Here is a 27,396-nt window from a genome sequence, read left to right on the forward strand (position 1 = left end):
ATGGTTTTGTTTCTTTTTTTAATGCCTTATCTCCATAATAAAACATAAAAATCCATGAAAGAAGAGGCTTGGCTTTGTTCATTGCTCTATCTCCAGAACATAAAACAGCTCCTGGCATGTAGCAGGCACTCAAGGGTAACCATTAAAAGAATAAAAATGGATTATGTCCCTTCCCCCCTTTTTAAGATGTGAAAATACTAGGTTAAAATGTAATCCAAAGGATGTCAAAATATGGGGGAGAAGCAGAAGCGTGGAAACAGAAACAAATGGAAAGTATAAAACAAAATATTAAAAATAAATTCACATAGATCTGTAATAACAATAAATGTAAACAGACTAAACTCACTAGTTAAAAAATAGAGATTGCCAAATTGGAGTTTAAAATAATCCAGTTTCATGCTGTTTCTAAGAGATACCCCCTAAATCACAGGATATGAGAAGATTGCAAAAAAAAAAAAAACAAAAAAACAAAAAAACAAAAAAACACAGCAGACCAATAAATAGCAAAGACTGTTGGCATACCTAGAGCAATACAAGACAATTTACATCTTCAGGGAAAAATAAGTATTATCATACCAACCATACAACATTAAAATAACCTCAAAATTCATAGTAATTATTTAAGAACATATGCATATGCCATAAATATATAAAGACATAGCTAACAGACAAGAAATTTAGGTTATCTGGAGACAGGTGGGTGGAGACTGTGATTTGTAAAGTATGTAAGTATTTAAGAACATATGCATATGCTAACTCTATTGATAGTTTTTTTTTTTTAGTTCTAAGCTAGATGGGGGCACATAGGTATTCAATATAATTTCATCATATCTGTTCCATGTTGAAAATAATTAATAATTATTAAAAACATCTCTTTCCCAAATCTGATTACAAATGACTTCCAATATAACAGAGTCACCCAGCACAGGATCCTATGAACATGTAGCTCAGAGAATCCCTTGGAGAGAAAAGTAAAGGCTGGACAAGATTTGGAGGCATCTCCCCGCGAAGGTAAGAGCCTTCTTGATTTAGTAAGGTACTCTGCTAAACAGGTTACTTAAACTCAACTTTGTTCTATGGGAAATGTGTGTGGACATTAAAGAAACAGTGAATATAGGTGAAGTACTTGCTATGGGGGTGGAGGTCCAAGGAACTGTCTCAACATTTTCCTGGAAATGAGGCAGAGACAATAGGTGAGGCAGAATGAGAGTGGGATGCCAGCTACCTGCTCCCCATGCTCCCCAAGGCAGCCTTGTGCCTGCACTTGTCCTGTTCTCTAGATAATCTCTGTGTCACATGCACTGGATGCACCGCACCCCACTCGTCCTCGAGCGACCTGTGTTTGGCACATAATGGGCCCTCAATCATCATTCGGAAAGTGCTGAAAACACGGTGATCTCAAAAGTGAATTTAGAAATATCATATCAACGCTGCAAATAAATGAATCCGCTTCAGCTGTCTAGTTGGGACCTGGCAAGACTATCCACCAGGATAATGCTTACCCGCTCTCCTCCCTCAGCTCAGTTTCTTGGCCTATTCACGGTTTACAACAGGGATAAAATACTAGGCATGTTCTTTCCACCTCACAAATCTGTCATACTTCTGCTCATGTCACTCAGATGAGAAACACAAGGTAAAACCGATCTGAAGTTGGTGATGTGAACACATCCTTAGTATTGTATGTTTATAATGAAAACTCAAACAGGCCATTCATGGGTTTTTTTCCTGCTTATTTCCTCTCCAGCGGTGGAAGGGTGGGGTTGGGGTTAGCAATTTCACAAAACTCCAGGCTGCAGTGCCAGTCACTGATTTCCGGGGCTGTACTCCCGGCCCGGAGCGCTCTCCGAAGACGAGCGGCGCTCGCCGGGGGATGGGGAGGCTGCGCACCTGGACTCCCCGCCCCGCGCGCTCCCCCCGCCGCGGGCCCCGCTGCGCCGCCGGCCGCCGCCGCCTTCCCGGGCCCCCGCAGGTCCGCACCTTGCGGAGCGCGCGCGCGTCTGATCCCAGCGAGGAGGTAGGCGGCGACTCAGCCCTTTAGGACGCGGCCACTCTCCGCGCGCGCTGCGACCGCCGGGGGCCGGGGAGGCCCCCAGGGGCGCGGATTCCAGCGGGCTGTGTCTTCGACGTCTCAGTTGCTACGGAGAGGCCCCGGAGCACCCCGTCTGCCGGCCCTCAGCCCTCGGGAGGGAAAGCGCCGGGAAGGCGCTCGCGCTGTCGACCACTCGGAATCCCTGCAAAACTGGGAAGGGGGCCAAGGCGCCCCGGGCGTGGAGGCGCGGGCAGCCCTCTCCACGAACTGTGCCCCGGGAGCGGCGCGGGGAGGAGGAGGCTCAGAGCAACAGGTGCAGCCCGAAGCCACTCCCGGAACGAGGGGACGGCCGGCAGGGACCCGAACCGGTAAGGCGCCGGGGGTCTCTGCCTCTCGGCGGCCGCGCGGAGGGCAGAGGGATCCCCGCGCTCTCGGGACCCACCCTCGCCCGGGAAGGTCCAGATCGCGGCTCCTCGCGGGCGGCCTGGCACAAACCTGGTGCGAGTAGGCTCAGCCGCAGGGTGCAGGGTGCAGGGTGCAGGGTGCAGGGTGCGTGCCCATCGCGGAGCCTTAGGATCAGAGACTCGCGCTCTCCGTGCTGGGGCCAGGACCCCGCGTCCTCGGAGCCTTCTTCCACGGCGGGCACCGTCGCCAGCGCGCCCGGGCCGCTTGGGGCATGGAGCTGGCCGCCGGCAACCTCAGCGAGGGGAATGCGAGCGGGCCCGAGCGCCCAGCCCCGGAGCCCAGGCCGCTCTTCGGCATAGGCATCGGCGTCGAGAACTTCATCACTCTGGTGCTGTTCGGCCTGATCTTCGCGTTCGGGGTGCTGGGCAACAGTCTGGTGATCACGGTGCTGGCGCGCAGCAAGCCGGGCAAGCGGCGCAGCACCACCAACCTGTTCATCCTCAACCTGAGCATCGCCGACCTGGCCTACCTGCTCTTCTGCATCCCCTTCCAGGCCACGGTGTACGCGCTGCCCACCTGGGTGCTGGGCGCCTTCATCTGCAGGTTCATCCACTACTTCTTCACTGTCTCCATGCTGGTCAGCATCTTCACCCTGGCCGCGATGTCGGTGGACCGCTACGTGGCCATCGTGCACTCCCGGCGCTCCTCCTCCCTGCGGGTGTCCCGCAACGCGCTACTGGGCGTGGGCTTCATCTGGGCGCTGTCCATCGCCATGGCCTCCCCGGTGGCCTACCACCGCCGCCTCTTCCACTGGGAAGTGCGAAACCAGACCTTCTGCTGGGAAGAGTGGCCCAACCAGGGCCACAAGAAGGCCTACGTGGTGTGCACCTTTGTCTTCGGCTACCTGTTGCCGCTTCTGCTCATATGCTTCTGCTATGCCAAGGTGGGTGAGTGCAGGGCTCGGGCAGGGGCGTGGGCAGGGGTTCCGGCTCAGGCTCAGGCTCCGGCTCCTGGGTTCCAGGGTCGCCACCCCTCTGGCCCCTTTAGGAGCCCTGCTGCCCTTGCTGGCGCGGTGGATGGTGTGGGAGACGGTGCGCCAGAAAGTGACTTGGAGGCTGGGAGCGGCTGGGAAAGTTTGCAGGTCACTTCCAGGAGGTCCCGCCTCCCCTCGGCCTCCCTGGCTTTGTCCCGAGGCCTCCAAACGCTAGAGAACCCCCTCTCAGAGGAGGGGTGGTGCTGGGTTTGGGGCACTCACACCTGGCATAGCCTGGGGGATCTGCAGGCCACCTGCAGAGCCCCAGGGGGAGCTCAGTCAGCCTGAGCAGGCCATGCCCCTCTCTCATGCTCCCCTCCCTGGTGGTCCCCCAGGGCCCCTGCTCCTCTGTGAAGCCCCTGCTCCTGGTGACAGCAACAACACTTTGAACTGGATTTTACCCCAAGCTTTAGCTTTATAAACCCAAGTGCTAAAAGAATATTTCTTCACAGAATCTTGACCTGAGGCTCCAGAGGACTTTGGATGCATGGGTTTCAATTCTGTTAAGAAGGGTTGTGTAGACAGTATAAAGTGATTCAGGCCCAAATCCCTGACTCTCCTGGAGACGGGCATCATTGACAGTCTGGCCCAGCTACCCCCTCCCTCCTTACCCAGAAAATTGCTCCTACCCTCCCTTCCCAAAGCTCTGCAGAGCTCAGCACACTCACAGTGTCTCTCATTAATAACACAAGGTTTTGCAGATGGCATCCTGATCAGTCTTCAACTTTTTGGAGACACTTGTTTGTGTTTGAGTAAGAACAATGCTCTATCATGTGAACCCCAGGTCCCCAGCACACTCTCAGAATGTCATCGCCATAAGGAGAACATCTCTGTAGCCAAAGTTTGAAGTTCCCAGCATTTTATTTTCATCTTTCTCTGACTCTCATTCTGTTCCTGATGAGGCCATGACTATAGAGCCACGGGTAACCAGATCACAGAGAGCAATAATTACCCACATTCAATTCATAAAGTGGTTTCCCCAGCAAAAGTGTTTACCACAAGCCCCCTGGTTTCTTTGTACCCTGCCCCATGTCATCTGTGTAGAATTATGTCTGTTTGAATGGTGATAGTATTGGATATTATCTGCAAGAGTGGCCTGCATCGAAGGGTTATATATAAGGAAACACAGAGGAGATGGGGCAGGAGACGGCATTTGGAAGCTAGCTCTTTGATGAACTGCTGGTTTATTCACTTAGCCTTCTTCAAATGCAAAAAAATAAAAATAAAAATAAAAATAAAAAATAATGTGGTTCTACCACTGTGGTAATCAGTGATCCCGTAAGCAGCTGTCTCACTGGAGCAAGCCTGTTGAGTGGGAGCATCAGGGAAGGGCTTGGGGGGTGTAAAGCAAGGGCCCAGATGATGACACTGGTAAATGGTTCAGAAAGGGTCCTAGGGCAGTTTCCAGTTACCGGGGAAGGGCCCTAGGGGCATGAAGCTCAGGACTAGAAGTGTTCTTAGGAGATTTCGTGTGACTCACAATCACCTGAAGTAGAGCTGAAGCATGCTCTGCTTTCACCTCCCAGAACTCTATGAGTCTTCTCGATGGAAATGACAAGGCAAACTTTTTAAGAAAAATTAGCCTAAAAATTTCTATCATTTGAGAATTTATGAAAATCACACATAGGGCAAAGTTTCATCATAATTCTAAAAAATTCAACAAACACATGAACATCAGGATACTTTTTATATGGAAATAGCTTGTTTTTAAGCATAACTGGAAATTTCTTTTAAATCCAAGCTCATATTGGCAGATTCACTACAGGGCTTGGATAAGAGCTTAGGTGTTTTTTTCTAGCTGCTTTTCTTTGGCTCCATCATTAAAGAACGTTGTTGAGGTAATGATTCTTCTTCTTGAATGTGAGGTTCAGAACTGGCCGTTTCTCCAACACCCAAGACTGATGGCCACAGTGAAAAATCACAAATAGCCCCAAAGTCACCTGAAATTACATTTCCCCCCTTTTTTTTCCCCAAGAAAGGAATTGCATTCAAGTGTTCTATTCCCCAAACCTTACGACTTTGTGTACAACAGTTTGTGTCTGCCAGTCCCTGAGAAACATGGAGAATGCCTGGGCTGGTGTGTACTTGCATGGGTCTGTCCTCTCCTTTCTTGGAGGGAATTCTTGTTTGGGACCCTCCACCATCTGATCTGAGTGTAAACTCTTCACATGCCCACATGCCAAGTTCTTCCACATCTGATACCCAAGATGACCTTGGCTCGGGTTTGAACGTATGCCTCCTACACACACTCCTAAGTGCATAGAACCCGGGAGTGATACCATCATGCCATCATCATCCTTTAAAGGAATGTAGTTATAACCCATCATGATATCTTTGATGACAAGACCTCATTGAATACACATCAATATATGCATTGTAACACATCAGTGTGTGCTCATAGTATGGGCTGTTGAAGGAAAACACAGTGAAGAAAACTATATTGGGTATTTTTCTGTTGACCACTCAACAACATTCCACAGGTGGCCTCAGGTCACTGAGTTGTGATGCAACTGAGTTTGCTGAAGGGATGAATAGATCTCGGGCAGTGTTATGAAGCAGATAACATTTGACTTTTCTGTTTGGCCTCCTCTCTAATTGGCCCCTTCTGAATTTGTTTTGTTGCCTGTCCTCTGATCTCTCTTCCTGTCCTTTGTCCTCAATGACAAGTGTCCTCCTGTGGTCTCTTGGGGGAAGGCTGCCAGCAGGGAAACTCACTAGGCCCATCCTCTCCAGACAAGATCCTGCAAAAGCTCCTCTGTTTTTCTCTTACCTTCAGTTCAGTTGTAAATCCCTACATATAACCCAAATGTTTCATGTCATTTCTCCTGAGTATTACACTGGCAAGAGAAGGCAAAAATAGTTTCTCTAATGAATGAAGCCAGCATCTCTCAGGAGATCCTCTGACAGGAATGTTCATTGTAAAACCTCGCAAAATGGTCTCTATATCCCCCAATTTCTGTTGGCAGAACAGTTAGCTAATCCACTGTCAATCTATTGAAAGCGATCCCAAATGTTACTGTACCAAGTGACAGACTTGTCTTGTTGGAGATGATGCTGAGCCACTGTAGGAAGTGAGAAGCAGTTTAGTATGGCCGAGAATCTGGAGTCAGGAATTCACACCCCCGTGATGTCTGCTTAACTCACTTAGAGCTCATGGAGTTGGTAAATAAATCCTGTAGTTTCTTAATTAGGGTATAACTGATCACTGCAGAAATCCTGCATCTAGCTGAGGGCGGCAGACTTTTGCAGTAAGTCCAAACTGATTGCATTATTCCCACGCTGAAGTGCTGGAGGGAAGCAAGACAGTGTCTGGAACGTGGTTTCTAGTTCTCTCAGAGCCTCATTTGGCAAACTACGGGCAACCCAAAGCCCTTAGTCATCCAGAGGCTAATTTTTCCTTAGATGTTCACTCAGATGGTCTATAAAAATGAACTCCAGCATGGGTCTGAAAGCTTGGCCCTGTTGGCAAGACCGAGCCTCTGTTGTAAATCCCTACATGTAACCCAAATGTTTCATGTCATTTCTCCTGAGTATTACACTGGCAAGAGGAGGCAAAAATAGTTTCTCTAATGAATGAAGCCAGTGTCTATCAGGAGATCCTTTGACAGGAATGTTCATTGTAAAACCTCACAAAACGGTCTCTAAATCCCCCAAGAAGCTGAATCTCCCAAATGTGAGTTGTCTAAAAGCACAGCACAATGGGCAGGATTAGAAAAAGAGCTAAGGGAAACCAGGCAGGTGAGTATTTGCTGTAAGGACCCCACAACAGAAAACAGAAGGAATGAGAGGAGGCAAACATTGGCAGCACTGAACATCGGTCTGCGCACATCATCTGGATTGGCTCCCTTGCTTGCTTCCTCCATTGGGTGGTGCCCTGGAGGGACACCTTTAGTTGTTCCACACGCCGAGGATGTAGCCTTGCGCCTGCCGTACAGAAAAGACCTGCTGATTGTTAAAATGTGGAATCTTGGGGAAATGGAGGTGGAATGTAAGCCAGTAAGAATGCATATGTGGGTAGCAGTGTGGTCTTTTCTGGACAAAACCTCAGAGCCACCCCCACCCCCCCAGAACTCTCTTCAGACAGATTCCGTGACCACAAACTGCCTCTGGATAGTCCCCAAAGGTAGAGAAACAGATGCAGTTGGCAGTCCATGTGCATCGTTACTTTGGCTTCTTATGTGCATTTCTATTTGAATGGTATTGTAAGTCACATGATTCCTATGTCAGGTCGGGGATTGTCAGTGTGAATCAGACCATGAACAGTGGGCACCAGGTGGATGCTTTTATTAGTCTGTGTTTTCCAGGTGCTTAACCATTTGCATAAAAAGTTGAAGAACATGTCGAAGAAGTCCGAAGCATCAAAGAAAAAGGTAATATTCACAAATATATATTTATGTGTCACATAGATTGCTTAGTTGATTTTTAATCCTGATTGTCCTTCTGTCCATTCACTGTCATGAAATTTAGGTTCCTTGGTACAGACATTTGAGATAAACCTCTTAATGTGAGGCACAGGATAGGGATGGAAAGTCGGTGCCAGAGTGCATCCCAGGTGACCAGATGCTGCATTAAAACTTAGACGGAGGTTTGGAGAGGTGAGGGAAGGGGTAGTTTTTTGGATTCTAAGCCTCTTTAGGAGGTGTGTTCTAGGTTGATCATTGTAGAGTTGCTGACATCTGTGATCTGCACACAACCATTTTATTGTATGTTTGCCATCACTGATGTGATTCTAGAAGGCTCTGGCTTGACTGTCTTTTTAGAGAATGTTACTTTAATCTCTCCCCTAAGCCCCAAGATCAGAGGCATTGTCCTTCTGTCTTCCTTCTGGACCTGTGTGGACCCTGGTCCTCCTGGGGAGGCAGGGGAGGGGCCTTAAGGGGACTTCTATTCATTTTTGATTGTCTTTCTCATCCAATGAATCCTGATTTAAACAAAGTTCTCCTGAATCGTATTAAAGCATCTAACATCCTGGTATTTATTATAGTTCACTTTCTGAGACAAGACTATGTCACAAATCAGAATTAATCTCACTCTTAACACAATATCTGTGTAACCTCTGACTTTAGAAAGTGGACTAAGAGTATTGGACAAGATGTTTAAGGAGGGGATCATAGCCAGACACTGTTATCCCCAAATGTCAATCATAACATCCCAAAGTACCTTGTTTGTCCTTCTAAACATTTATTATGATCAAGGACACGTAATTGGCAGAAATTATAGTTTGATCACATTTATTTTAAAAAATTCTACTTAAATAAAGCCCTTCCTGACCTTCCTTGTTTATAACACAGCTGAAACCATGTCTGTTCTCAGACTGGATGGAAAGAAGTGGTAGGAACTGGTGAAGAAGCCTGCCGTGTAACCTGCGTTCCAAATACGGTCATGTGGCATTTATTGTGGCCACCGAAGGATGAAAGGTGCAGCAGAGATAACTAGCATGTCTCACCTCTTCCATTCATTGGTCCGTCCTTCCATCCCAGCCCTTATGTGGGCTTCCTTCTAAGTTTCTGGATTCCTTTAAACAGCTGGCAGAGCGTATGGGTGGAGTCATCCCTGAAGCTGCTCTTTCTCTCCTCCGTTTTCAGGGATGTTGTTATGCTGGACTCTTCCCATTTCTTTAGTCTGCCTTTTAGCTTGTCCTCTGAGCCACTGTCTCCAAGAAAATGATTCATTACAAACAATTAAGGATTGTTTGTTGTTCCCCGGGGTAGTTCTGTGTGGAGCACCCGCCTGCCCTCTGGGCCAGAGCTGACCCTGTGGGATGGACGAGGACTCTTCCCATGTGGAGCTTGCCGGGGGGAGGCCCAGCCTGTGACCGTGGGAGGACCTGGCCTGCCCACTTCCGCCGTGGGGATGACCCAGTCCACACCGTGTGCTTATCACCCAGGCTGGAGCCAGTCGGGCTGTGGGTCCCATCAGGCGCTGTGGTCACAAGTGTTTCAGAGAAGCTGGGGAAGTTGGCAGTGAAGAACAAAGCAATGAGAAGAATGAAAATAGATCTTGTAAAAAATAATTGGAAAAGCTTCTGCTTTATGGTGAAAATCTCTACAGATCAGTTTAACAGTTTCTGCATTTGGTTTTACAGATACGTATGTGTATGCTGTGTGTGTACACGTGTCTATATGCATCTGTGTGTGTATATTATATGTGTTTTATATGTGAGTGTGTATGTGTGTGTACAGGTGTGCATTTACCGTGTGTGCATGTATATGTGTATATGTGCACATATACATCATATATGCACATATATTATGTGTGTCACAGAGTACATGTGTAAGTGTATGTGTGTACACAGAAGAAATATGTATATATACATGTGTGAGCACATGTATGTGTACATGCACACGTATATATTATAAATGCACACTTGCAATGTGTGTGTATGTATGCACACATGCGAACATATCGGAACATGTATGCATATCATATGCACATGTGTGTAAATATAGTTCTTATCATAGGAGAAGATTTAGCATTTGGAGGTGGGAAGGTTTTCTCTTCCATTCGCAAATCTTCTGACCCTTAACAGCCCTGAACAGATGTCAGATCTCTTTTGATACATTTAATTGCCTCCTTGTTTGCATAGAACAAACAAGGTGTGGTGCTGGTGGTGGTGTGCATGCCCACGTCTGAGCAAGAGGCAGCAGGGAGGTGCAGGGACAGGTAGGAAGAGGGCAAAGGGCAGGGATGGGGAGGAGGCCTGGTCTGGTAGAGAAGCCCGGGTGGGCCGCATCTCACTGGTGGCAGAGACAGACCAGCTCCTGGTGGTTTTCCCCGCAGGTCTCCGCGTAGGCAAGTGTGTGGCATGTGAATGCTCAGTCCCTGTGGGACAGGGCTCTGCTTGGTACAGATGCCCTTATTCACTCATCTCAGCTGCACAGGTTTGCAGCACAGCTCCTCCGCAGTGTAGAGCACCCTTCCTCCACGCTGCCTCCATCCATGCAGGGGCTCTGTGTTCAGGTGCACAATGCTCGTGGGGTGGAGAGTTAGGACTTCATGCTGAGCAGTTATTCTGCGTGTTTGGAGGAGGAACAAGGAAGAACATGATCTCCAATGTAGAAATAATAGTAATGATAGTGCAGAGCGCTGGGGTTGATTGGACACTCTGCTATACATGAGAGATGTTTCCTGGCATGAGGCTGATCGGATGCGGGCCCGGGACTCTGTGGTCATCTCTGGAAGCCTCCAGAATGGGACAGACATGTACGGGATGGGCATCTCTACGGGGAAACCGGATTAGAGGCTCCCTTGACACCTGTCGCCTGGGTTCCTTTAGCAGCTGCCCCCCCCACCGCCACTACACACATACCCTGGGCTTGAAGTAAGTCTGCAAGCTTCCTGTTGGGCATTTACTAGCTTAGGAAATGTTTTCATCATTCTCTTCTCTCGGCTAAGCTCCATTAGATGTATTGTGAGTAGGATTCTTTGAAGGAAGAACAGATGTCTCAGATGACTTTGAAGGAGAACATCTCACAGGAGGAAGAGAGATGAATATTTTTCAGATACTATCAGTATAAAGAGAAAAAAAGGAATACCCAACAAGGTTATAAAGGGCTCAATCTCAAGGATAATGAGTTAGAGATTTTTATACATGACTTTAAAGGATGCTTTCTTTATGTATCAAAAATCAGTGTTGGGATTCAATCTGCTGTACAAACAAGGGACATCACACATACCCTGGGTATGACTTCCTCTCTGATGATGTCAGTGATGGAATGAAAAAAAAAACCGTGTAAGAAATTAAGAACAATCAGCCTCATTCTCCACCGAGAGGCATCCTCTCGTTACAATCTGACCTTTCGAATAGAAAGAGAGCAAGGAGCTTCCCCCACAGTCTCTCCGAGGCAAAGACATGGTTTGGCGTCCATGGCTGTCAAGCTGGCGACAGCATCGCCTTTCATTCGAGGTTGGATAAGGGCTTTCAAGGCAACTTTTATGTAATTCCCCAGAGGTTCTTCGAACACCACCAAGCTTTTCAGAAAGGCAAGTACCTAACATCCTTACCGACTGCACCAAGCCGTGGCAGCGAGGGGAGGCCCAGAGCTCTGTGTTTTCACAGGCGGCATCCTGGGTGATGACGGGCGCCCGGAGATGATGGCCCAGGTCTGGGGTTGGTCCAGTGCATTATTCTGAGCAGCTCTGTAAGTCAGAGCTGGTGTCATCGGTGCCGGCGGCCTGAGGGCAGAGCTGGAAGCCGCGGGTGGTGACAGAGGATGCCGTCTGCCCATGTGGCCTCCCTTCCCGAGCGTGGCTGTGCCGGGGACCTGCAGGAGTCTGCGCCAGGGGGACAGAAGACGACAGACACCTGATGTCTCCAGCCATGCACCTGGATGCCGCAGAGGCTGACTGCGTATCAGAGACTATTGTCTATTGTAAATGCAACCCTGTCGCATTCAACACCATGGATAGACCCAGAACAAAGTCTTGTTCCGGGTTCTGAGAAGACCCAGGCCATCACTAAAAATAAAAAGGTAAAATTTGAATGCACTGCAACGCACACGTACACAAAATATCCCACACTCATGCAATTTAGCTGTGCCCCACAGATTTTGATACATTATGATCATATCAATAAGCTGCTGGGGCCTATTTCTGTCCTAGGCTTGGCACTTAGTAGAAACTTCCTGAGAGATGCTTGAAACGGGATCTCCAGAGGGTATTCATTTGGGGAAGTAGAAACATGTCCTCATTGTCTTAGAAGGAAAAGACGATGTGCTCTGTTCTATTTGTAGGTATAATTATGTCTAGATTGTTTTTGATGAAATCATCTGGGAAGGGAATCTCTTGTCCACTAATGGATAGTGGATTGATAGCAGACAATCTGCTAATACATGTGAGCAAATTTCATGTTTGCTTTGTGTATCATGGAGTAATTGGCTTTAATATGTAATCCTGCCACCCTATAAAAAACCCGTTGTCAGATTTTACCTGAGCTGTGAGCGTCTGAATGCATGAGGCATGGTCAGAGTCATTTCGCCAAGGCCCAGGGAGGTTACCTCCTCTTCCTAAGGCTGCACAGCCAGGTTATAGCTGGCATTTGCACAGCCCTGGGCGCCTTGTGATGGTGAGCTGTCCTGTCACCCCTGCCGCTCCCGATGGGGTTGCTCTGGCCTTGCCCTGGAATCCCACTCCCTCTAGCCTTTCTGCCCCACCTGGTTACAGAATGCCTGGCTTCCAGCCCATGTCTTGGAGAGATGTGTGCGGTGTGTGGTTCACTGTCTGGCATGACAGAGGTGTCCTCACCGTGGACCTACATACTGCATCCTGCCCTCGCTCAGGATGCAAGGACATGAGAGTGAGCATCCCTGTGCTCTTAATTAAACCCTCTTCCTTCTGTCTGCGTCCATCCTGCCAACCCTTCTCCCCCCTTATCCATCAATTCTAGTCAGGATTCGCTCTTCGGTGGAAAGGAAAGCCCTGGCGGGGACCAGGAAAGGTGTGGCCTTACCCTTTCCCGTGTGGGTCGGGTGCTGGTGACCGGGACATCAGACTTCCATGTTTCCACTGCACAGATTCAAGCACCCTGGGCTCAGTCTGAGAGAGGACACCAAGGGGCTTCCAGCCTGCATTGCTCCTGTCCTATAGATCCCCTTGCTCTGCGAGGAGTGGTCCTACTGGTGGTGAACTGGGAGCCGGACAGCGGTGTACAGTGGCTGGGACCGTTGTTCCGTCTGCGGGCCAGGCAACTTTGGTTGCCCACCTAGGTGCCCTGATGCTCTGCTTTACCTGCCGGCAGCCCAGGCAGTGAAGCAAAGCAGTAGACAGGCTTTAGTCTACTAAAGTCTACTTAGTCATGGGGGTCACATGACCTGGCTTCTGGCTCTAACGTGGCATTTGCCTCTGGAGCATCAGGCACCTGTCTCAACCAGTCCAAACATCAGCTTTCTCATCTTGGACCCATGATCCTGACCAGGTCTGCTTCCTGTGCATGGCCAGCAGTCACACAGTGAGATGCCCAGTCCCCCACCACCACCCTGGTGCCACTGTGGCCATCGGGGGGTCAGGACCCTACTTGCTTCCAGAGCCACCACATATTGGCAGGCTGGGCAACCTCTTAAGGAAGGAGCTAGCTGATCATGTTGTATGGCAGTTTAAAAAATATGAAGAGGCCACCGTCTTTTGTTTGAAGCCACAGACCTAGAGTTTCCAACTGATCACAGCATTAGTATCTAGTCATCGCCTTTCAAATGTGTACCAACCAGCTGCCATGAAACATGGAAAAGGTGGTCCTCAGGCTCAATCCCACCCACCGAGGAGGTAACAGGCACTGACTGGAAGCCAGAGGGAAGGCTCCTCTTGGGTTGAGGTCCAGAGGTCCTTAATCAGCTTCTGCTTTCTTACATCCCCTGCTTGGCCCAAAGCTCAAAGGAAACATGTGAGTCCTGCCTCTGCATCTGCCTCTGCCTCAAGGTGTTTTCTGATTTAGGGGTGGCAAGGGAAGGGTCATGTGCAAACCAGGAAATGGAGCTGACTAGCTCCCAGACAGAAATGGAGGTGTCTCATGGGAATGTGTCAATGTGCTGAGGTCTTCCATTCACCAGAGTTTAACAAGGAGAAATAAAAAAAAATACACCATCTGTCGGGGCCACCGTGGGGAGAGGGTGTGAGTGCTCATTGAGCTGTCTCTCACCTGGAACTGTTTCAGCATGCACCCTGCTCAGAGCTTTGTAGGTTTTGGAATTTAAAGATTAAATAGTGTTTCGTCTCTGTGCATTTCTATTCCCATGATCCAGTGTTTGCTTCCCGTGATCCTCAGGCATTTCACATACGCGGTGGACTTATTCCAGCGCAGGTCCCAAACAAGTGTTGAACAAAACCATGTATATGAAGTCCCGGTTAACACTTAAAGCAAAGTTTGATAGTCTTATTTCATGGCAATAGGCATAAAATGAGCTTAGAGCGTGTTTTAAGGCTCTGGATGCTTTTCCTGTGATAATTGATATGTGTGTTTTCCTCTTCCTCTCCTAGACTGCACAGACAGTTCTGGTGGTGGTTGTGGTTTTTGGGATATCCTGGCTGCCGCACCACGTCATCAATCTCTGGGCTGAGTTTGGGGTTTTTCCGCTGACCCCCGCCTCCTTCCTCTTCAGAATCGCTGCCCACTGCCTGGCGTACAGTAATTCCTCAGTGAATCCCATCATATATGCTTTTCTCTCCGAGAATTTTAGGAAGGCTTATAAGCAAGTGTTCAAGTGCCACACTCACAGTGAATCGCCTCTTAATGATACTAAAGAGAACAGAAGTCGAGTAGACACCCCGCCATCCACCAACTGCACTCACGTGTGAGAACAGCAATAGTGCTCTTGGGGAGTTTCAATATGTGTGCACCAGACACAAAGCTGTAGGGGAGGGGTTGAGCAAGGCTGCAACTTCTTATGCTCACCACCATTCATGTCATTCCCATTAAATTACACTTGATTTTTAAAAAAGTGCTTTGATCCGTTTGGGAAATCTCTAGGTCTAGTAAAGATTATTTCTAAATTTTATTTCGAAAACAAAAGGAGATGCCATGTAGTTTCATACTTCTACAGAAATGAAAGTTTAGTAGAGTTCCCTAGACATGATCAGTTCTTCATAGAATGAGGACTAAGGACCTATATATTGTTGGGAATATTGGCAATCTACATTTTGAAGCAACTTTATTTAGAAAATACAGCTACATGTTGATTCTTCAATTTTAAGAAAAGAGGTGATATTGTAAGCTGTGTGTTTTAGAATGTGATCACGGACACATGATGAAAGTTTTACCCAAATTTAATTTTTGTGGCTGTTTGTAAAGAGACACATCTATTAAGTGGAAGTAAGACTTGCCAAGCTTATTTGCACAGGCTGCATTTGCTGCCAACTGTAAATAGGGAGCAGGGTTTCTGGGGATGAGCTGCTCCCGCCTGTGGTCTTGAGGTCCCTTAAGTATCTTCAGACATCAGCAGCTGTGTAGCAGTGACTCGGCGTGGTAGCCGTGGGTGCCGTCCTTACAACTATCCTGTGACATAGGCTTTGTAGAATTAACTGAAAAAAAATCAGGGAAAAAATGCCAAATACAACTATTCTGATAGTAGAAGCTTCAAGTGAGATTCGAGAAGGAAACTTCATTACAGTTTTACAAATCTACTTGCCTGGGGTATTAGCTGTGCCTCGAACGGAACTGAGCCAAAAGATAGTTAAAAAATGAATCAGTGAGGACACTGTGTAAATAATGATTTCTATAGGGCCAGAGAGAAGTCAGAATTCAGTGAGCCATGTGTGGCAATGGGTGTGTCACGTGCAGAAACCATACTCAATGTCTGATTCAGAAAACGTTTGAAGAAATGGAATCTTCTGAACAGGTATACCCAGGGATATATGTTGTACAAACAAATGCTTTTTTCATTAAGTTTGTAGTAATGTTAAACGCACATTTACCCAAAATATTACTTCCTCCGGAAATGTCACTTTGAGGTTAAAATGATCACAAGCTGCATTTCAGATGTGGGTTTCACAACAATTTCATATTTATTCATGTTTACAATGAAAAAAAAAGGGATGAAAAGATTAAATTATCCTATCTTAGGACAGTAGTTTTTAGACTACAGGACTTTGATATATTTTAGAATACAAAAACAAGACTTTTTTTAAACAGGATTAGCATAATGTACACCTGTGTCAAATCAAAATTCCATGTGAAATAGCAAATTTTAGAAAAAAACAAACTTGATATAAGTCTTTGCATGTTATGAATTTATTGCCACTAATTGCGTTCCTCCTACAAACAATATCGACGTTTGCAATGGTCTAACTGATTCTGCCGCCAGAAGAGGAGAAAAGTCTTTGAAAGGATGGGAAATCATGAGCTCTCATGTTGGGTACCTAGGGAAACAACTTGTGTGTATGCATATGTGAGTATTTTGAAGAATAGTATAAGTCCTTTGCATGGAAAATTTTTTGCACTTTATTCAAGTAGAGCAGTGGAAACATTGCGTCTTGATGATGATACCTCATGTGCTTTGTGGAATTTGAAGTTGCAATTGCAAATGCCACAAGTTGTGTGTGTCAGCTCACACAGAGAAGTGCCCTGGCTGCCTTTGGACTTGCATGGTTGGCAAAGGCCTCCTGCACCACAGCTGTTCATGTTCTCCCCTGCTGATTCCTCTACACATACATGGAAGTATTTAAAAAAAAATACAGTACCTAATGCTGCTATTTTGTAAGAAGCATGAAGAAGATGTCCTTGAACACGATGGACGTACTTACCCACGTTGACTCCTCAGGTCTTTCCTGTTTGTTTTTGGCACGACAGACGCTAGTGGCATAGTCCCTAGCTGGTACCTGCAAAACCTCAAATGTGCTGAGTGTAGATGCAAATCACTTCATTTCGTATGTAGAGCCAGTGTTTCTCCTGCCCAACATCATTCCTCATATTCAGAGTGCAGGTGGTCCCTTGTATAACCAATTTCGATGTGGAGGGTCACTTACATCCTGCAAAGATCAGACCCTGTGAAGCTGTCTGCACGAGGAGTCTGAGGGACAGTAACAGACTTCATCGCCCAGACAAGTGTTGGAGCATCTGCTTCCTAGGGGGTTGTTTTTCTAATATATTATCGATGCCACCAATCCAGAAGCACCTTTGCATCCTCCACTAAATAAAGAAGACCTCCCAAGGACACGCTTTTTCTCACAGCAGCCAGAATAAAGGAGAAATACAAAGCAAAGACAAATACAGCACTGTATTTGCCTTTGAAGTTGAGCTGCTTGAGAACCATGTTTTTCATTGACCTTCAAAGAAAATTGATGTTTTCCCCTTAGATCTGGCTGCCTCAGTATCCCAAAGTGGCTGTTATTTTTCTGGACATTTGCTTTCACATTTGTGGACTGGCTCTGCAATATTAAATAGCCAAATTCCTGGCGGCTGCATACGTGGGTGCCCTGGCTTCAGTCTCCTACTGATGAGTGTAGAGACGTGGTTGGAAAGACTTTCTCATCCTGCATTCCCAGGAGATCTGTTCAATAGATGCTCTCTGCTCTTCCAACCATGTGTGTGCTCAGAGGCCATTCTCTGAGTGTTTTAGGTACATATTTTTTATTTTAATGCAATTGTCCTATATCCACGTTGGGCGTAGAATAGTCATTTCGACCTCTTCCTCCGTCACTCCCCCTTGTGTTTCTCTCGACTCTTGCTTCCATCTGAGTTTCTCACTGTGATGTTTACCATAGTGAAATCTCTCCTTCGACTCAGACGTACTGAGTGACAGTGAAGAGGGGACGTGGCTGCTGAGCTCCATGAGCCACTCATGCAGCTAGAAGCTGCATGCGTTTCACTAGAAATTGCTCTTGAGTCACTTGGGGTCTTGCAGACGACTGCGTTTACCCAGCACCTTGGACACCCTGAGACCGTGCAGTTAATAGTTTCTACATGTTAGCTGAAAGCCGAGGTCAGACTTCTCCCGAGCAGGAGAGAGAAACCTGGCTGGGCATCCATTTCCTTCCCATAGATGCCAGACACTTGCGAGCCCCAAACTGCTCCCGTTGAAGCAGATTGCATTAAATAAAATGATGGATGGCTTCACCATGTTCTTGCTTCAAGGGATCTACTAAATGCATGTATATAGACTACACAGTCATAATTTGGGTAAATATATCGATGTGGCTACTTCCTCTGGAAATTTGTCATCTAAAATTTGTAAATTTGATCTACACTGACTGCAGATTTCTCCCAGGTTTTAGATTTGTAAGTGGCTTTCTATGTAAGGTAATCTTGTTCTTCTTGGCCATTAAAAACTGTTGCATATTAGGCTATTTGTCTAGTGGATGTTAATGGCTTGTTTACGTAGAAAAGCCATATATAGCAAAAGTAGGTGGCTTAAAAAGCTGATGGTTGCCTATTGCTTTGGAAAGAAAAAAATTACAGAATGTAATTATATCTGATTTTAATCTATAAAGTATTTTGATTTTTCCCTTTTAGAAGTGGAAAACTTGAACCTGCTGGACAAGTTAACACACGGAGAACCTCTGATGCAGGTTGTGTCTACATGACAAGCACGTCTAAGGATAGGGTGCGGATATTGTAATGCATTGGTTAGGATGTTGTGTTTGTTTACTCTTCTTACCAGGGCAGGTTCACTTACACTCACCTTTTTAACTCTGGCTGTCCGCCTGGGATTCTGAGGTGGGCACATCTACTTGATTTGGCAAGATCTTTAGAAACATTAACAGGCCCTGGGCATTTGCTTCTCTACTATGCTGGGCGCTACTCACTGCTGGTTCCTGAGTGCATGTCAGTGCACCCCTCACCAGCCCTTGCTCACGTGCATCTGGGAACTCAGGCTCTATCCTGGGTGCAGCTGCACTGGGAGGGGCCATTCTGGTGGGTGGGGAGTAAGCTATTAGCGTTTGTGTACATTGTGGAAGTAGCCTCAGCTGGACTTTCTCTCTCTATCTGTTCTTATGCTGGCTAAGTTACCCATGTTTAAACAATTGTTTGGAGAACTGGTCCTATAGTTAAAGGTTTTGATGTCATTTTGGGGGTGGAAAGCCTCATCCTTTCTGCTGGCGATCAGATGTCTGGATATCTCTGGGTATGTCGTGTGCATCCAAATTTTCAGCATGAGAGAAGTCAAAGTAGAGGTCAGCAGCTGCTAGAATAGATGGGAAGTGGGATCGGCCATTCGAATTCCTTACTCTCAGGCAGTGGTGATCAATAAGGTAACCTATAAACTGGGATGAATCTTAGGATCCACTGTGGGTTTCCTAGGGGACACCATGCACTACAGCACCTTATTTCAAAAGATTGAACAGTGACTATTAAAACCGAAACATTTACGTGTCGTTCTGAAGCCCACTGTGGCTCCATTGAGCTCTTTTTCCCCTTTCAGTGAGCTTATTTTGGGGAGTCGAGGTAACATGCCATCCGGCGGGTAAAAGTGGGATGGCCCTGGCGCTGGAGCTGGAGAAGAACAGAAGTGTCTGGTTGCACTTTACAGTGTGGTAAGCACCAGAGCACGTGTGAGGCGCTCCTCCAGGGCCAGAAAGGTAGTGGAGGCAAATCTCACACGGGACAGCTTACGTCCGCGTGGCAGGGTGCACCTGCTGCCGGCACCGCCAATGTGGCGGGTGACAGAGGTTTTGTTGTGATGGGATGTGTGTCAGCCCCTAGGAGAAAAGAGGTGAAACCCCCGCTTATGAAGCGGGGCACCAGGGGTGAGACGGGAGGCCTTCGGGATGTAAAGGGGCTGTGGCTAGTGCCTAAAGGGTCGCCAAAGGAACAAGGAATCACCGAGTGCCGCCTATGCGTCGGTGGCAGAGCCTGCTCCTCAGCGCCCTTGGACGTCACAGACCTTCGGGCCAGGCACCGGGCTGGGGAGCAGACGCCGGGCTCCTCCTCTGCGGTTCCACCTGCCCAAGCGCTTCTGCTTCTGTCGCCCCGGACCTCCGCGTCACATTACCCTGGAAGCTGGTTAGAAACGGCTCATCGAGGCGCACGCTGCCCACTGTCTGTGTGGGTTTTCCTGGTCCTGCCCTGCTCGTTGTTTGCATTCCTTACACACCTGACCTCTTCCCTTCTCCCCGGCTTCTTTCTTCAGATCAATCATGTTTCACACTCGCTGTCTTCCAAATTTGTCATCTTTGAGGGGTCTCCGAATGACTTACACTTTTTACATCTTCTTTCTTTGGCTGGACTGATGACTTTTTCCTGGTTACACTGTACCGTATTTCTCCCTTTAACAGTGAAAGGTCAGAAACACATGGTTTAAGAGAAAATCACTTTTGTAAGGATCACAGATGACCACTTTTTTTCAGAGAATGGGGAGTCCGTAGAGCAGGTCCATGGGCACATCTGTCCGGAGGGCCCCCTTTTGAGTGCTGGCTCTGGTGATGCCACACCTTCAAGAGCTCCCCTGTGTCCTCCCTGAGGCCCTGCCCGGTTGTGCTGGATGAGTCTTCCCAACCGACTCCGCCTCTCCCTGCATCCACTTTGCTAAGAGATTCGAGCAGGTGAATGGCCTTTCCGTGATGCCTTGGGCTAGCTAGAGCTCTTTCCGATCTGCCATGACTGAAGATGAAATTTAGTGGAGCACTTTGGGGAACAGAACAGCCAAGGGGAAAGCACCAGAATCCAATTATTAAGTGGGTGTCTTGCCATTTAACCTGCTACTGTGGGTACCACTAATTAAACAGTCTCTTTTTAGAAATGACCATATCCAAGAAAGCAGCAGTGCATGGGGGGGGGGGGTCACATTGATTTTCAATGGAAACCTTCCCATCTTGTTAGAAAGAAAAACCATTGTAAACATGCAGTTATGGCACATTTTTTCCAGCTTTGACTAAGAGAAACTATGGATGGAAAGCACATCATTTCCCATTAAAGAGACTGTTGCTGGTGTGTAGATGTAGCTAATGAAATGGATTGCAATGATGCAGCTCAGGGTCAAGGTGTAGACATAGCTAATGAAGTGGATTGCAGTGATGCAGCTCAGGGTTGAGCAGGGCCCAGTGATACAGGGAGGATCTTCAGGCATGTGTGTCCTATTTATCCTTGTCACCTCGGTACCATGGGGAACCTCACAGGGAAGATAGTGAGTGAGCAGATGCCTCGTGTGTGATATTTTCAAAACAGGGCTGGCATTGATAAAGAATTAAATTTAATAATCCTTTTAATATTAAATCAGATTATCATTTAGGAATATTTACAAACTGAAATGGATACAGAAGTATCACTTTCCATTCACTGATTTTCTAAGAGTCATACTTTATTGTCATATATTTCATAAAGATTGAAGATTTGACACCAAGGGATAGAAATGCAAAGTTTCCTTAAACATTGTTGGTATATCTTTTAATTTCTCAGGTTATACCTGCCTGAGTGAGGAAAGCTGTGCATTGTACCAAAGGTCATGGATGTTAGGGTACTTCAGGGAGATTTGGTTTAATCGTGTTTGTCAGCTGCTGTTGGAAATACCATCTTTGGCATTCTCACATATAAAAGAAGACTTGAAAGAGATGAACAAGTCTCAGAAACACATTTGAATGAACTGAAACTTCTACAAGAAGGTACCAATGATGCTCTGGCCTCACCTTAGAGCCATGGTTCTCAATCTTGACCAAGTATCTGAATCTCTTGAAGAGCTTGTTTAAACAGATTACTGGGCCTCACCTCCAGAATTTCTGATTTGGTGCATTTGGGGTAGAGTCCCAAGATTTGCATTTCTAACAAGCTTTTTGGTAATATTGATTCTGCAAGTGCAGGGATCACATTTTCGGACCTCTTTCCCAATTTGAGTGGGTTGGAGATGGAGCCCAGGCATCTTTGTAAGGCCTCAGGCACACTGCCAGAGTTAAGAACCACTCAAGTTAAGTAGATGGCCCTCTGCACATCCAAACTTCTGTAGTTCTATGAAAAAGAAATTGCTTATACGGGATCTAAAGCATTCAGATTTTATTGTTTACATTGATCAGAGTCATAAAATATCTGTTCAACTATTATATTAGCCTATCTGCAGAAATTTACAAATTTTCAAAGTGTGAAGGAGTTTGATAACATACATGTAAGGATTTCAGAAATTATCATATTTTTCCCTTCAAAAAAATAGCTTGGTGGGAAAGGACACTTGTACATTAGTTTTGTCCCCTCCCCTCCAATATATAGACTATAGCATTCTAATGTTACATGTGAATTTTTGAACTCAATGTTTAACTTAAATATATGCATGTCTTTCTATGCGACTGCTGGTTTTTAACTACATTATTATCTCTAAGAGATAAATGTAACTTCTCTGTCTTTAAAGTTTTCAATTAATTATCTCATGATAATATAGTAGTATGGATAAAGAAGAAAATCTGTTTATATTGATTTTTTATTTTACTAATGTGATTGCTTAAACACTGCTGTATAAATAATGATGAGCATGGAACTTCTTACACCAGATGCTGTGGCAACTACTCTCTGAGGTTTCTCTCTCTAAAATTTATCTTATCATCTATAAATTTAGTATGACTATTATATATAAGTTTAGCATGAATACCAGTAAACTTGCAAAGCCAAACACCAAAAATTGAGTTTATATTAATCCACTTAGTACCAGATGTGGTCATCCCCAATCACTTTGTGTTCTGCATGAAGTCTAGGTGGAATTTGTGATTTGAACCAATTTCTTGAATTGAAAATAAAATTTGTTCCTCAAAGTATTCTTACTTATGAGTATGCTATTTTCGAACAGAGTAATTGCCCCATTTTATAAGGCATATTTCCCTAAAGGTAGGGATACAATACAAAGTTGTTGAATTATATTAGTTTCACTCTTAGGGAAACCACTGTGGAAAATACAGAGGAATCATGTTGGTGGAAAACTGATGACTATGTTGGTAAAAGTCCCCCCCTTCCCTTCCTCTTCCTTCTGCCTCTCCTTCTTCCTCCTCTTATTCTCTTTCCCCTTCTCTGTTTTCTTTCTAAATACATGTCTATTGTTTTGTGAAAATGACACAGGATTACTATAAGAAATTATAAAGAAGAAAGAGCCATCATTAACATCCTTTAGACATCCCTTCAATGAATATACATACTAACAAAGGATGAAAGGAAGGGATGGAGGGAGGGAGAAGGAAGTTCAGAAAAATTAGATCATAATATGCATTCTATTATAAATAATATTATTGACTTTAAAACTACTTGATTTTAATTGGCAAAATACAAAATGAAGTGAAATAAGAAGAACTGTTCAATTTTAAATAGTTGATCACTGTAAGCTAAAACCAAAGATTATGTAAAGTTAATGGGAATCAGAGCCAAGTTGGTAACTACTAATACATTTAGGTTTAGACAGTATCTAATTTTCTTTCGCATAGAAAATTATTTTTCAAAAATCTTAATTCTTATTTCAGTTGACATATTGTTTACCAGTAGTTTTTTTTAAAAATTCTCATACGAGCTCTTTATTTGGATTCATCTTGTCAAGTAGTATTTTGTTCCTCAAAAGTCTTCAAAGATGCTGTATTCTTGAGTTATTACATGTTGTAGAAGATTTATTTGTTGCCTTCATATATGGAGAAAAATCAAATATATATTTATTTCATTGTACTGTATTTTCAAATGTATCTTTAGACCCAGCTCATAATTTTGATATTACTGGGAAGAAGTTGGGAGGTAAACTGATTTTCCCTATTTCAGATAACTAGCTTTCCCCCCTCCTCTGGATGCCCACTTGCTTTTTAGAATTATTGATGCCTGGTATTTTCACTAGGATGGGTATTTTCATCACTCTCTAATGCCTGAGTATTCTTTACAGATTGAATTATGATTCCACACAAGTGAAAGGAATATTCGTATCTTCTTAGCCAGGTAATTTCCAACCTTTTGGAATGTAAGGATATTTTTTTTGAAACATAAACAATTACCAGGCTTTTATTATGAGAGTAATTGTGCTTTTAAAATATATTGATAGAGAAAGAGCAAAATGAAAAAAGGAGTGCAAACTAAAGACTAATATCTCCTGTGAATATAGACATGAAATCCTCAATAAGATATTGGCAAATAATATCCAGCAATGTTTAAAAAGAATTATACACCGTGACCAAGGAGGATTTATTCAAGAAATGCAAGGCTAGATCATCATTCAAAAATTAATCAATATGGGGCACCTGGGTGGCTCAGTAGGTTAAGTGTCTGCCTTTGGCTCAAGCCATGATCCCAGGGTCTTAGGAACCAGGCCACCAATCAGGCTCCCTGCTCAGTGGGGAGCTGCTTCTCTCTCTCCTCCTTACTCATTTCCTCTCTCTCTCTCTCTCTCTCTTTCTCTCTTTCTCACCATCTCTCTCTGTCAAATGGGTAATAAATAAAATCTTTTAAAAATTAATCAGAGTAATCTAATATTAGCAGGCTAGTTAAAAAATCATAGGGTCATAACTGATGTAGAAGATGCATTTGACAAAATCTAACACCTATTTATACTTGAAAATTTTGAGCAAACAAGGAACAGAGGGGAACTTCCTCAACTTCATAAATAATATTTACATTAAACCTTACAGCTTACATTATACCTAATAGTGAAAGACTAAATGCTTTCCCCCTTATATCAGGAAAAAGGCAAGAATATCTGTTCTTATTCAACATAGCATGGAAATTCTAGCCACTGCAATAAAGTAAGGAAAAATAATAAAAGGCATAAGATCAGAAAGGAAGGATTAAACTGTATTTGCAGTTGGTATGATTGTCCATGCAGAAAATCCTAAAGAATCTACCAGAAACCATTTGAACTATGAGTGATTTTAGCAAGGTCACAAGATACAAGATACATACTAGATACAAGATAAGAACACAAAATACAAAATGAAAGAATGCTACAGCAAATCAGTTACACATTTAAATGATTCATATTTTATTAATCCCACCATAATTTACATGCATTCCATGGAAATTAGCAATCCACAGAGTGAGAAATAGTAGACCTGTCTGCTGACAAAACTCTTTCAGATTTAACTTGATCATTGGAGAAACTTCAGAGCTCTCTACATCAAATTATGGAGCTTGATTGTACCCCTAAATGAGGGTCTTGGCCATGGTCAGGGGCTTTTGAATGTCCAAGCTTGGTCCCAAGATTCATCAAATTTAGTCTCCCTTTTCTGTCATGCTTCCTTTTCACTTTCTTGTTATGATTATAATTTTGAGGGACAGTGAAGTGAAATCTATCCTGAGTCCAATAATGCCTTTTAATATTGTTTGCTCTATAGTAAATTCTTCTGGCCAAATCTGCGGTGTGATGGAGGGTTGCGTAGTGCCTTAATTGTGTCTTGACAGATGTTATTATCTTATTCAGTAAGAGGATGCTCCACATTTTCCTTTGGGTTACATACACAAATTTGATATAATTTTCCCTACAATACAAGAGAAAGATCTTGATTCTTAGGTATTTTGTCTGCTGTCAAGATAATTTTAAAAACAAATACAAAGATTACTATAATTATGATACATGGTATCAATAACATTAGTGGGTCATTTATGCTTCCTTTAAGTGAAAAATATTGTAAAAGTTAATAGTCTTGGGAATTAAGAGAAAATTGCCCCAATAAAAACCATTTTAAAATGGATATTCCAATTATCATTTTCCTTGAGTACAGGTACTACCTAATGACACAGTAAAATATCAGTGAAAAGTGGGAAAGATTCCATTGCTAATGGTATCCTGTTAATACTTACCCATTAGACATAGACTTGCAATAGTGTAGACAGGCACATCTATAGTGAGGTTGTGTCACAGCATAGCATCCTCTCTGTTCCTTTTTTTTTTTTTTTTTTGCATCACAACTTTTTACCCCACTCAACAGTATCCGCTCTGTCTCCCAGAACTTAGGTTGTTTGGGCCAGTTATTTTCTGTCTTAGACTCTTCAGGCTGCAGTGATAAAATACCACTGGCTGAAGAACAACATAAATTCATTTCTCATAGTTCTGGAAGATGAAAGTCCAAGATCAAATCACAGGTAAATTTGGTGTCTAGTGAGGACCCATCTTCTTACTGTGTCCTCACATGGCAGAAGGGGCAAAGGACCTTTCTGGAGCCTCTTGTGTAAGGATGCTAATCCCATGTATAAGAACTCCACCCTCATGACCTAATCACCTCCCAAATGCCCCACCTCCTAACACTATCACCTTGGGGATTAGATTTCAACAAATTAATTTGCAGAGGGGCACACACATTTAGTTGGTAACATCCTCCTTGATAGTCAGGGCCTGACCTACCATGGTTCTGCATTCCCCACCTTGCAGTTGCCCTGCTCATCTGCCCTGCAACCCCATGCTTGCAGCACAGCACACCTGGGTGAATTCGAAACCATCCCTACCTCATCCAAGACCCTCTTGGATGTGTCGATGATATCGGAAGGGGATCTCTGCCTATACCTCCTCCCACCCTTGATATATACGACCTTTTTATGTAAATTGGATGGATGCAGGTAGCTAACACTATTTTCTTTGCTCCTAACCCATTAGTAACTATGACACCAGGGTTTCTGTGGGGCAGTGAAGGGGAGGCAAGTTCTCTCATCTGGGAACCCATAAGTCCAGGACATTGTTCCTACAGAGATGCTATAGCCCGTGCCCACTAAATTAACTTCCAGCTCTAAGATTATAATTCTATTTTTTGAAGTCCAGGCCAGAGATATATCTACAGATAATATTATGTAGGCAGTTGCTTTTTCTATGGCTACATCTCCCCCTGAGGAGTACATTATTAAGTTTTAAAGTTCTCATTGTATAAACTTACAATAGTAAGCTTAAACTTCTCATTTTTTACACCGTTAGATAAAATATGATTTGAATGTGTTTGAGAACTGTGAGAAGAGAAAACGCTTGTTGACACTTGCAATAAGTATCACTACTACACACACTACTATACACACATGCCTCTTCATCCTCCAAACTTAGAGGGTATGTATCACAGTATGTCATTGAGATGTTGTGACGTCACTGAAAATGGCAGTCAGGACCTCTCAAGATCCACCCCTCTGTCCAAGCAATGAAAAACCTGGCAAAAATGGTCAGAATCAAGTTTTTCAGAATCAAACCATTGAAAGTCAAAACAAAGAGATAACTCTTTAAAGCAGCAAGAGAGTGTAACTTATCAGACACCAAACATGATTTGGAGCTAGTTTCTCATCAAAACCATCAAAGTCAGGAGGCAGTGGGGTACTATATACAAAGTGCTGACATTTTAAAAATCCTGTCAAGGGGATTCCTGGGTGGCTCAGTGGTTTAGTGCCTGCCTTTGGCCCAGGGTGTGGTCCTGGAGTCCCAGAATCGAGTCCCGCATTGGGCTTCCTGCATGGAGCCTGCTTCTCCCTCTGCCTGTTTCTCTGCCTCTCTCTCACTCTCTCTTTGTCTCTCATGAATAAATACAATATTAAAAAAATAAAAAAAATAAAAATCCTATCAACCAAGAGTTCTATATCTGTCAAAGCTATACTTTA

At 44.7% G+C, this 27,396-nt stretch overlaps 1 protein-coding gene across 1 annotated transcript; it reads left to right on the top strand.

Annotated features, from left to right (window-relative positions):
* The first annotated feature begins 1,921 nt into the window (after positions 1-1,921).
* Positions 1,922-22,625, top strand: GALR1 (galanin receptor 1). Its single transcript, XM_025997771.2, has 3 exons — positions 1,922-3,377; positions 7,772-7,837; positions 14,436-22,625. Exons 1-3 carry the CDS (start codon positions 2,706-2,708, stop codon positions 14,751-14,753), a joined length of 1,056 nt encoding a protein of 351 aa, XP_025853556.1. The 5' UTR covers positions 1,922-2,705; the 3' UTR covers positions 14,754-22,625.
* Positions 22,626-27,396: the final 4,771 nt, after the last annotated feature.

The sequence above is a fragment of the Vulpes vulpes genome, chromosome 5 (assembly GCF_048418805.1).
Source record: "Vulpes vulpes isolate BD-2025 chromosome 5, VulVul3, whole genome shotgun sequence".
Classification (NCBI taxonomy): Eukaryota; Metazoa; Chordata; class Mammalia; order Carnivora; family Canidae; genus Vulpes; species Vulpes vulpes.

Bases quoted from the DNA above. Each gene is read 5' to 3' on its own strand.
- GALR1 (XM_025997771.2), top strand. From the start codon at position 2,706: ATGGAGCTGGCCGCCGGCAACCTCAGCGAGGGGAATGCGAGCGGGCCC. The intron at 3,378-7,771 runs GTGGGTGAGTGC...TGTGTTTTCCAG, and splicing joins TATGCTTCTGCTATGCCAAG to GTGCTTAACCATTTGCATAA. The intron at 7,838-14,435 runs GTAATATTCACA...TTCCTCTCCTAG, and splicing joins CCGAAGCATCAAAGAAAAAG to ACTGCACAGACAGTTCTGGT.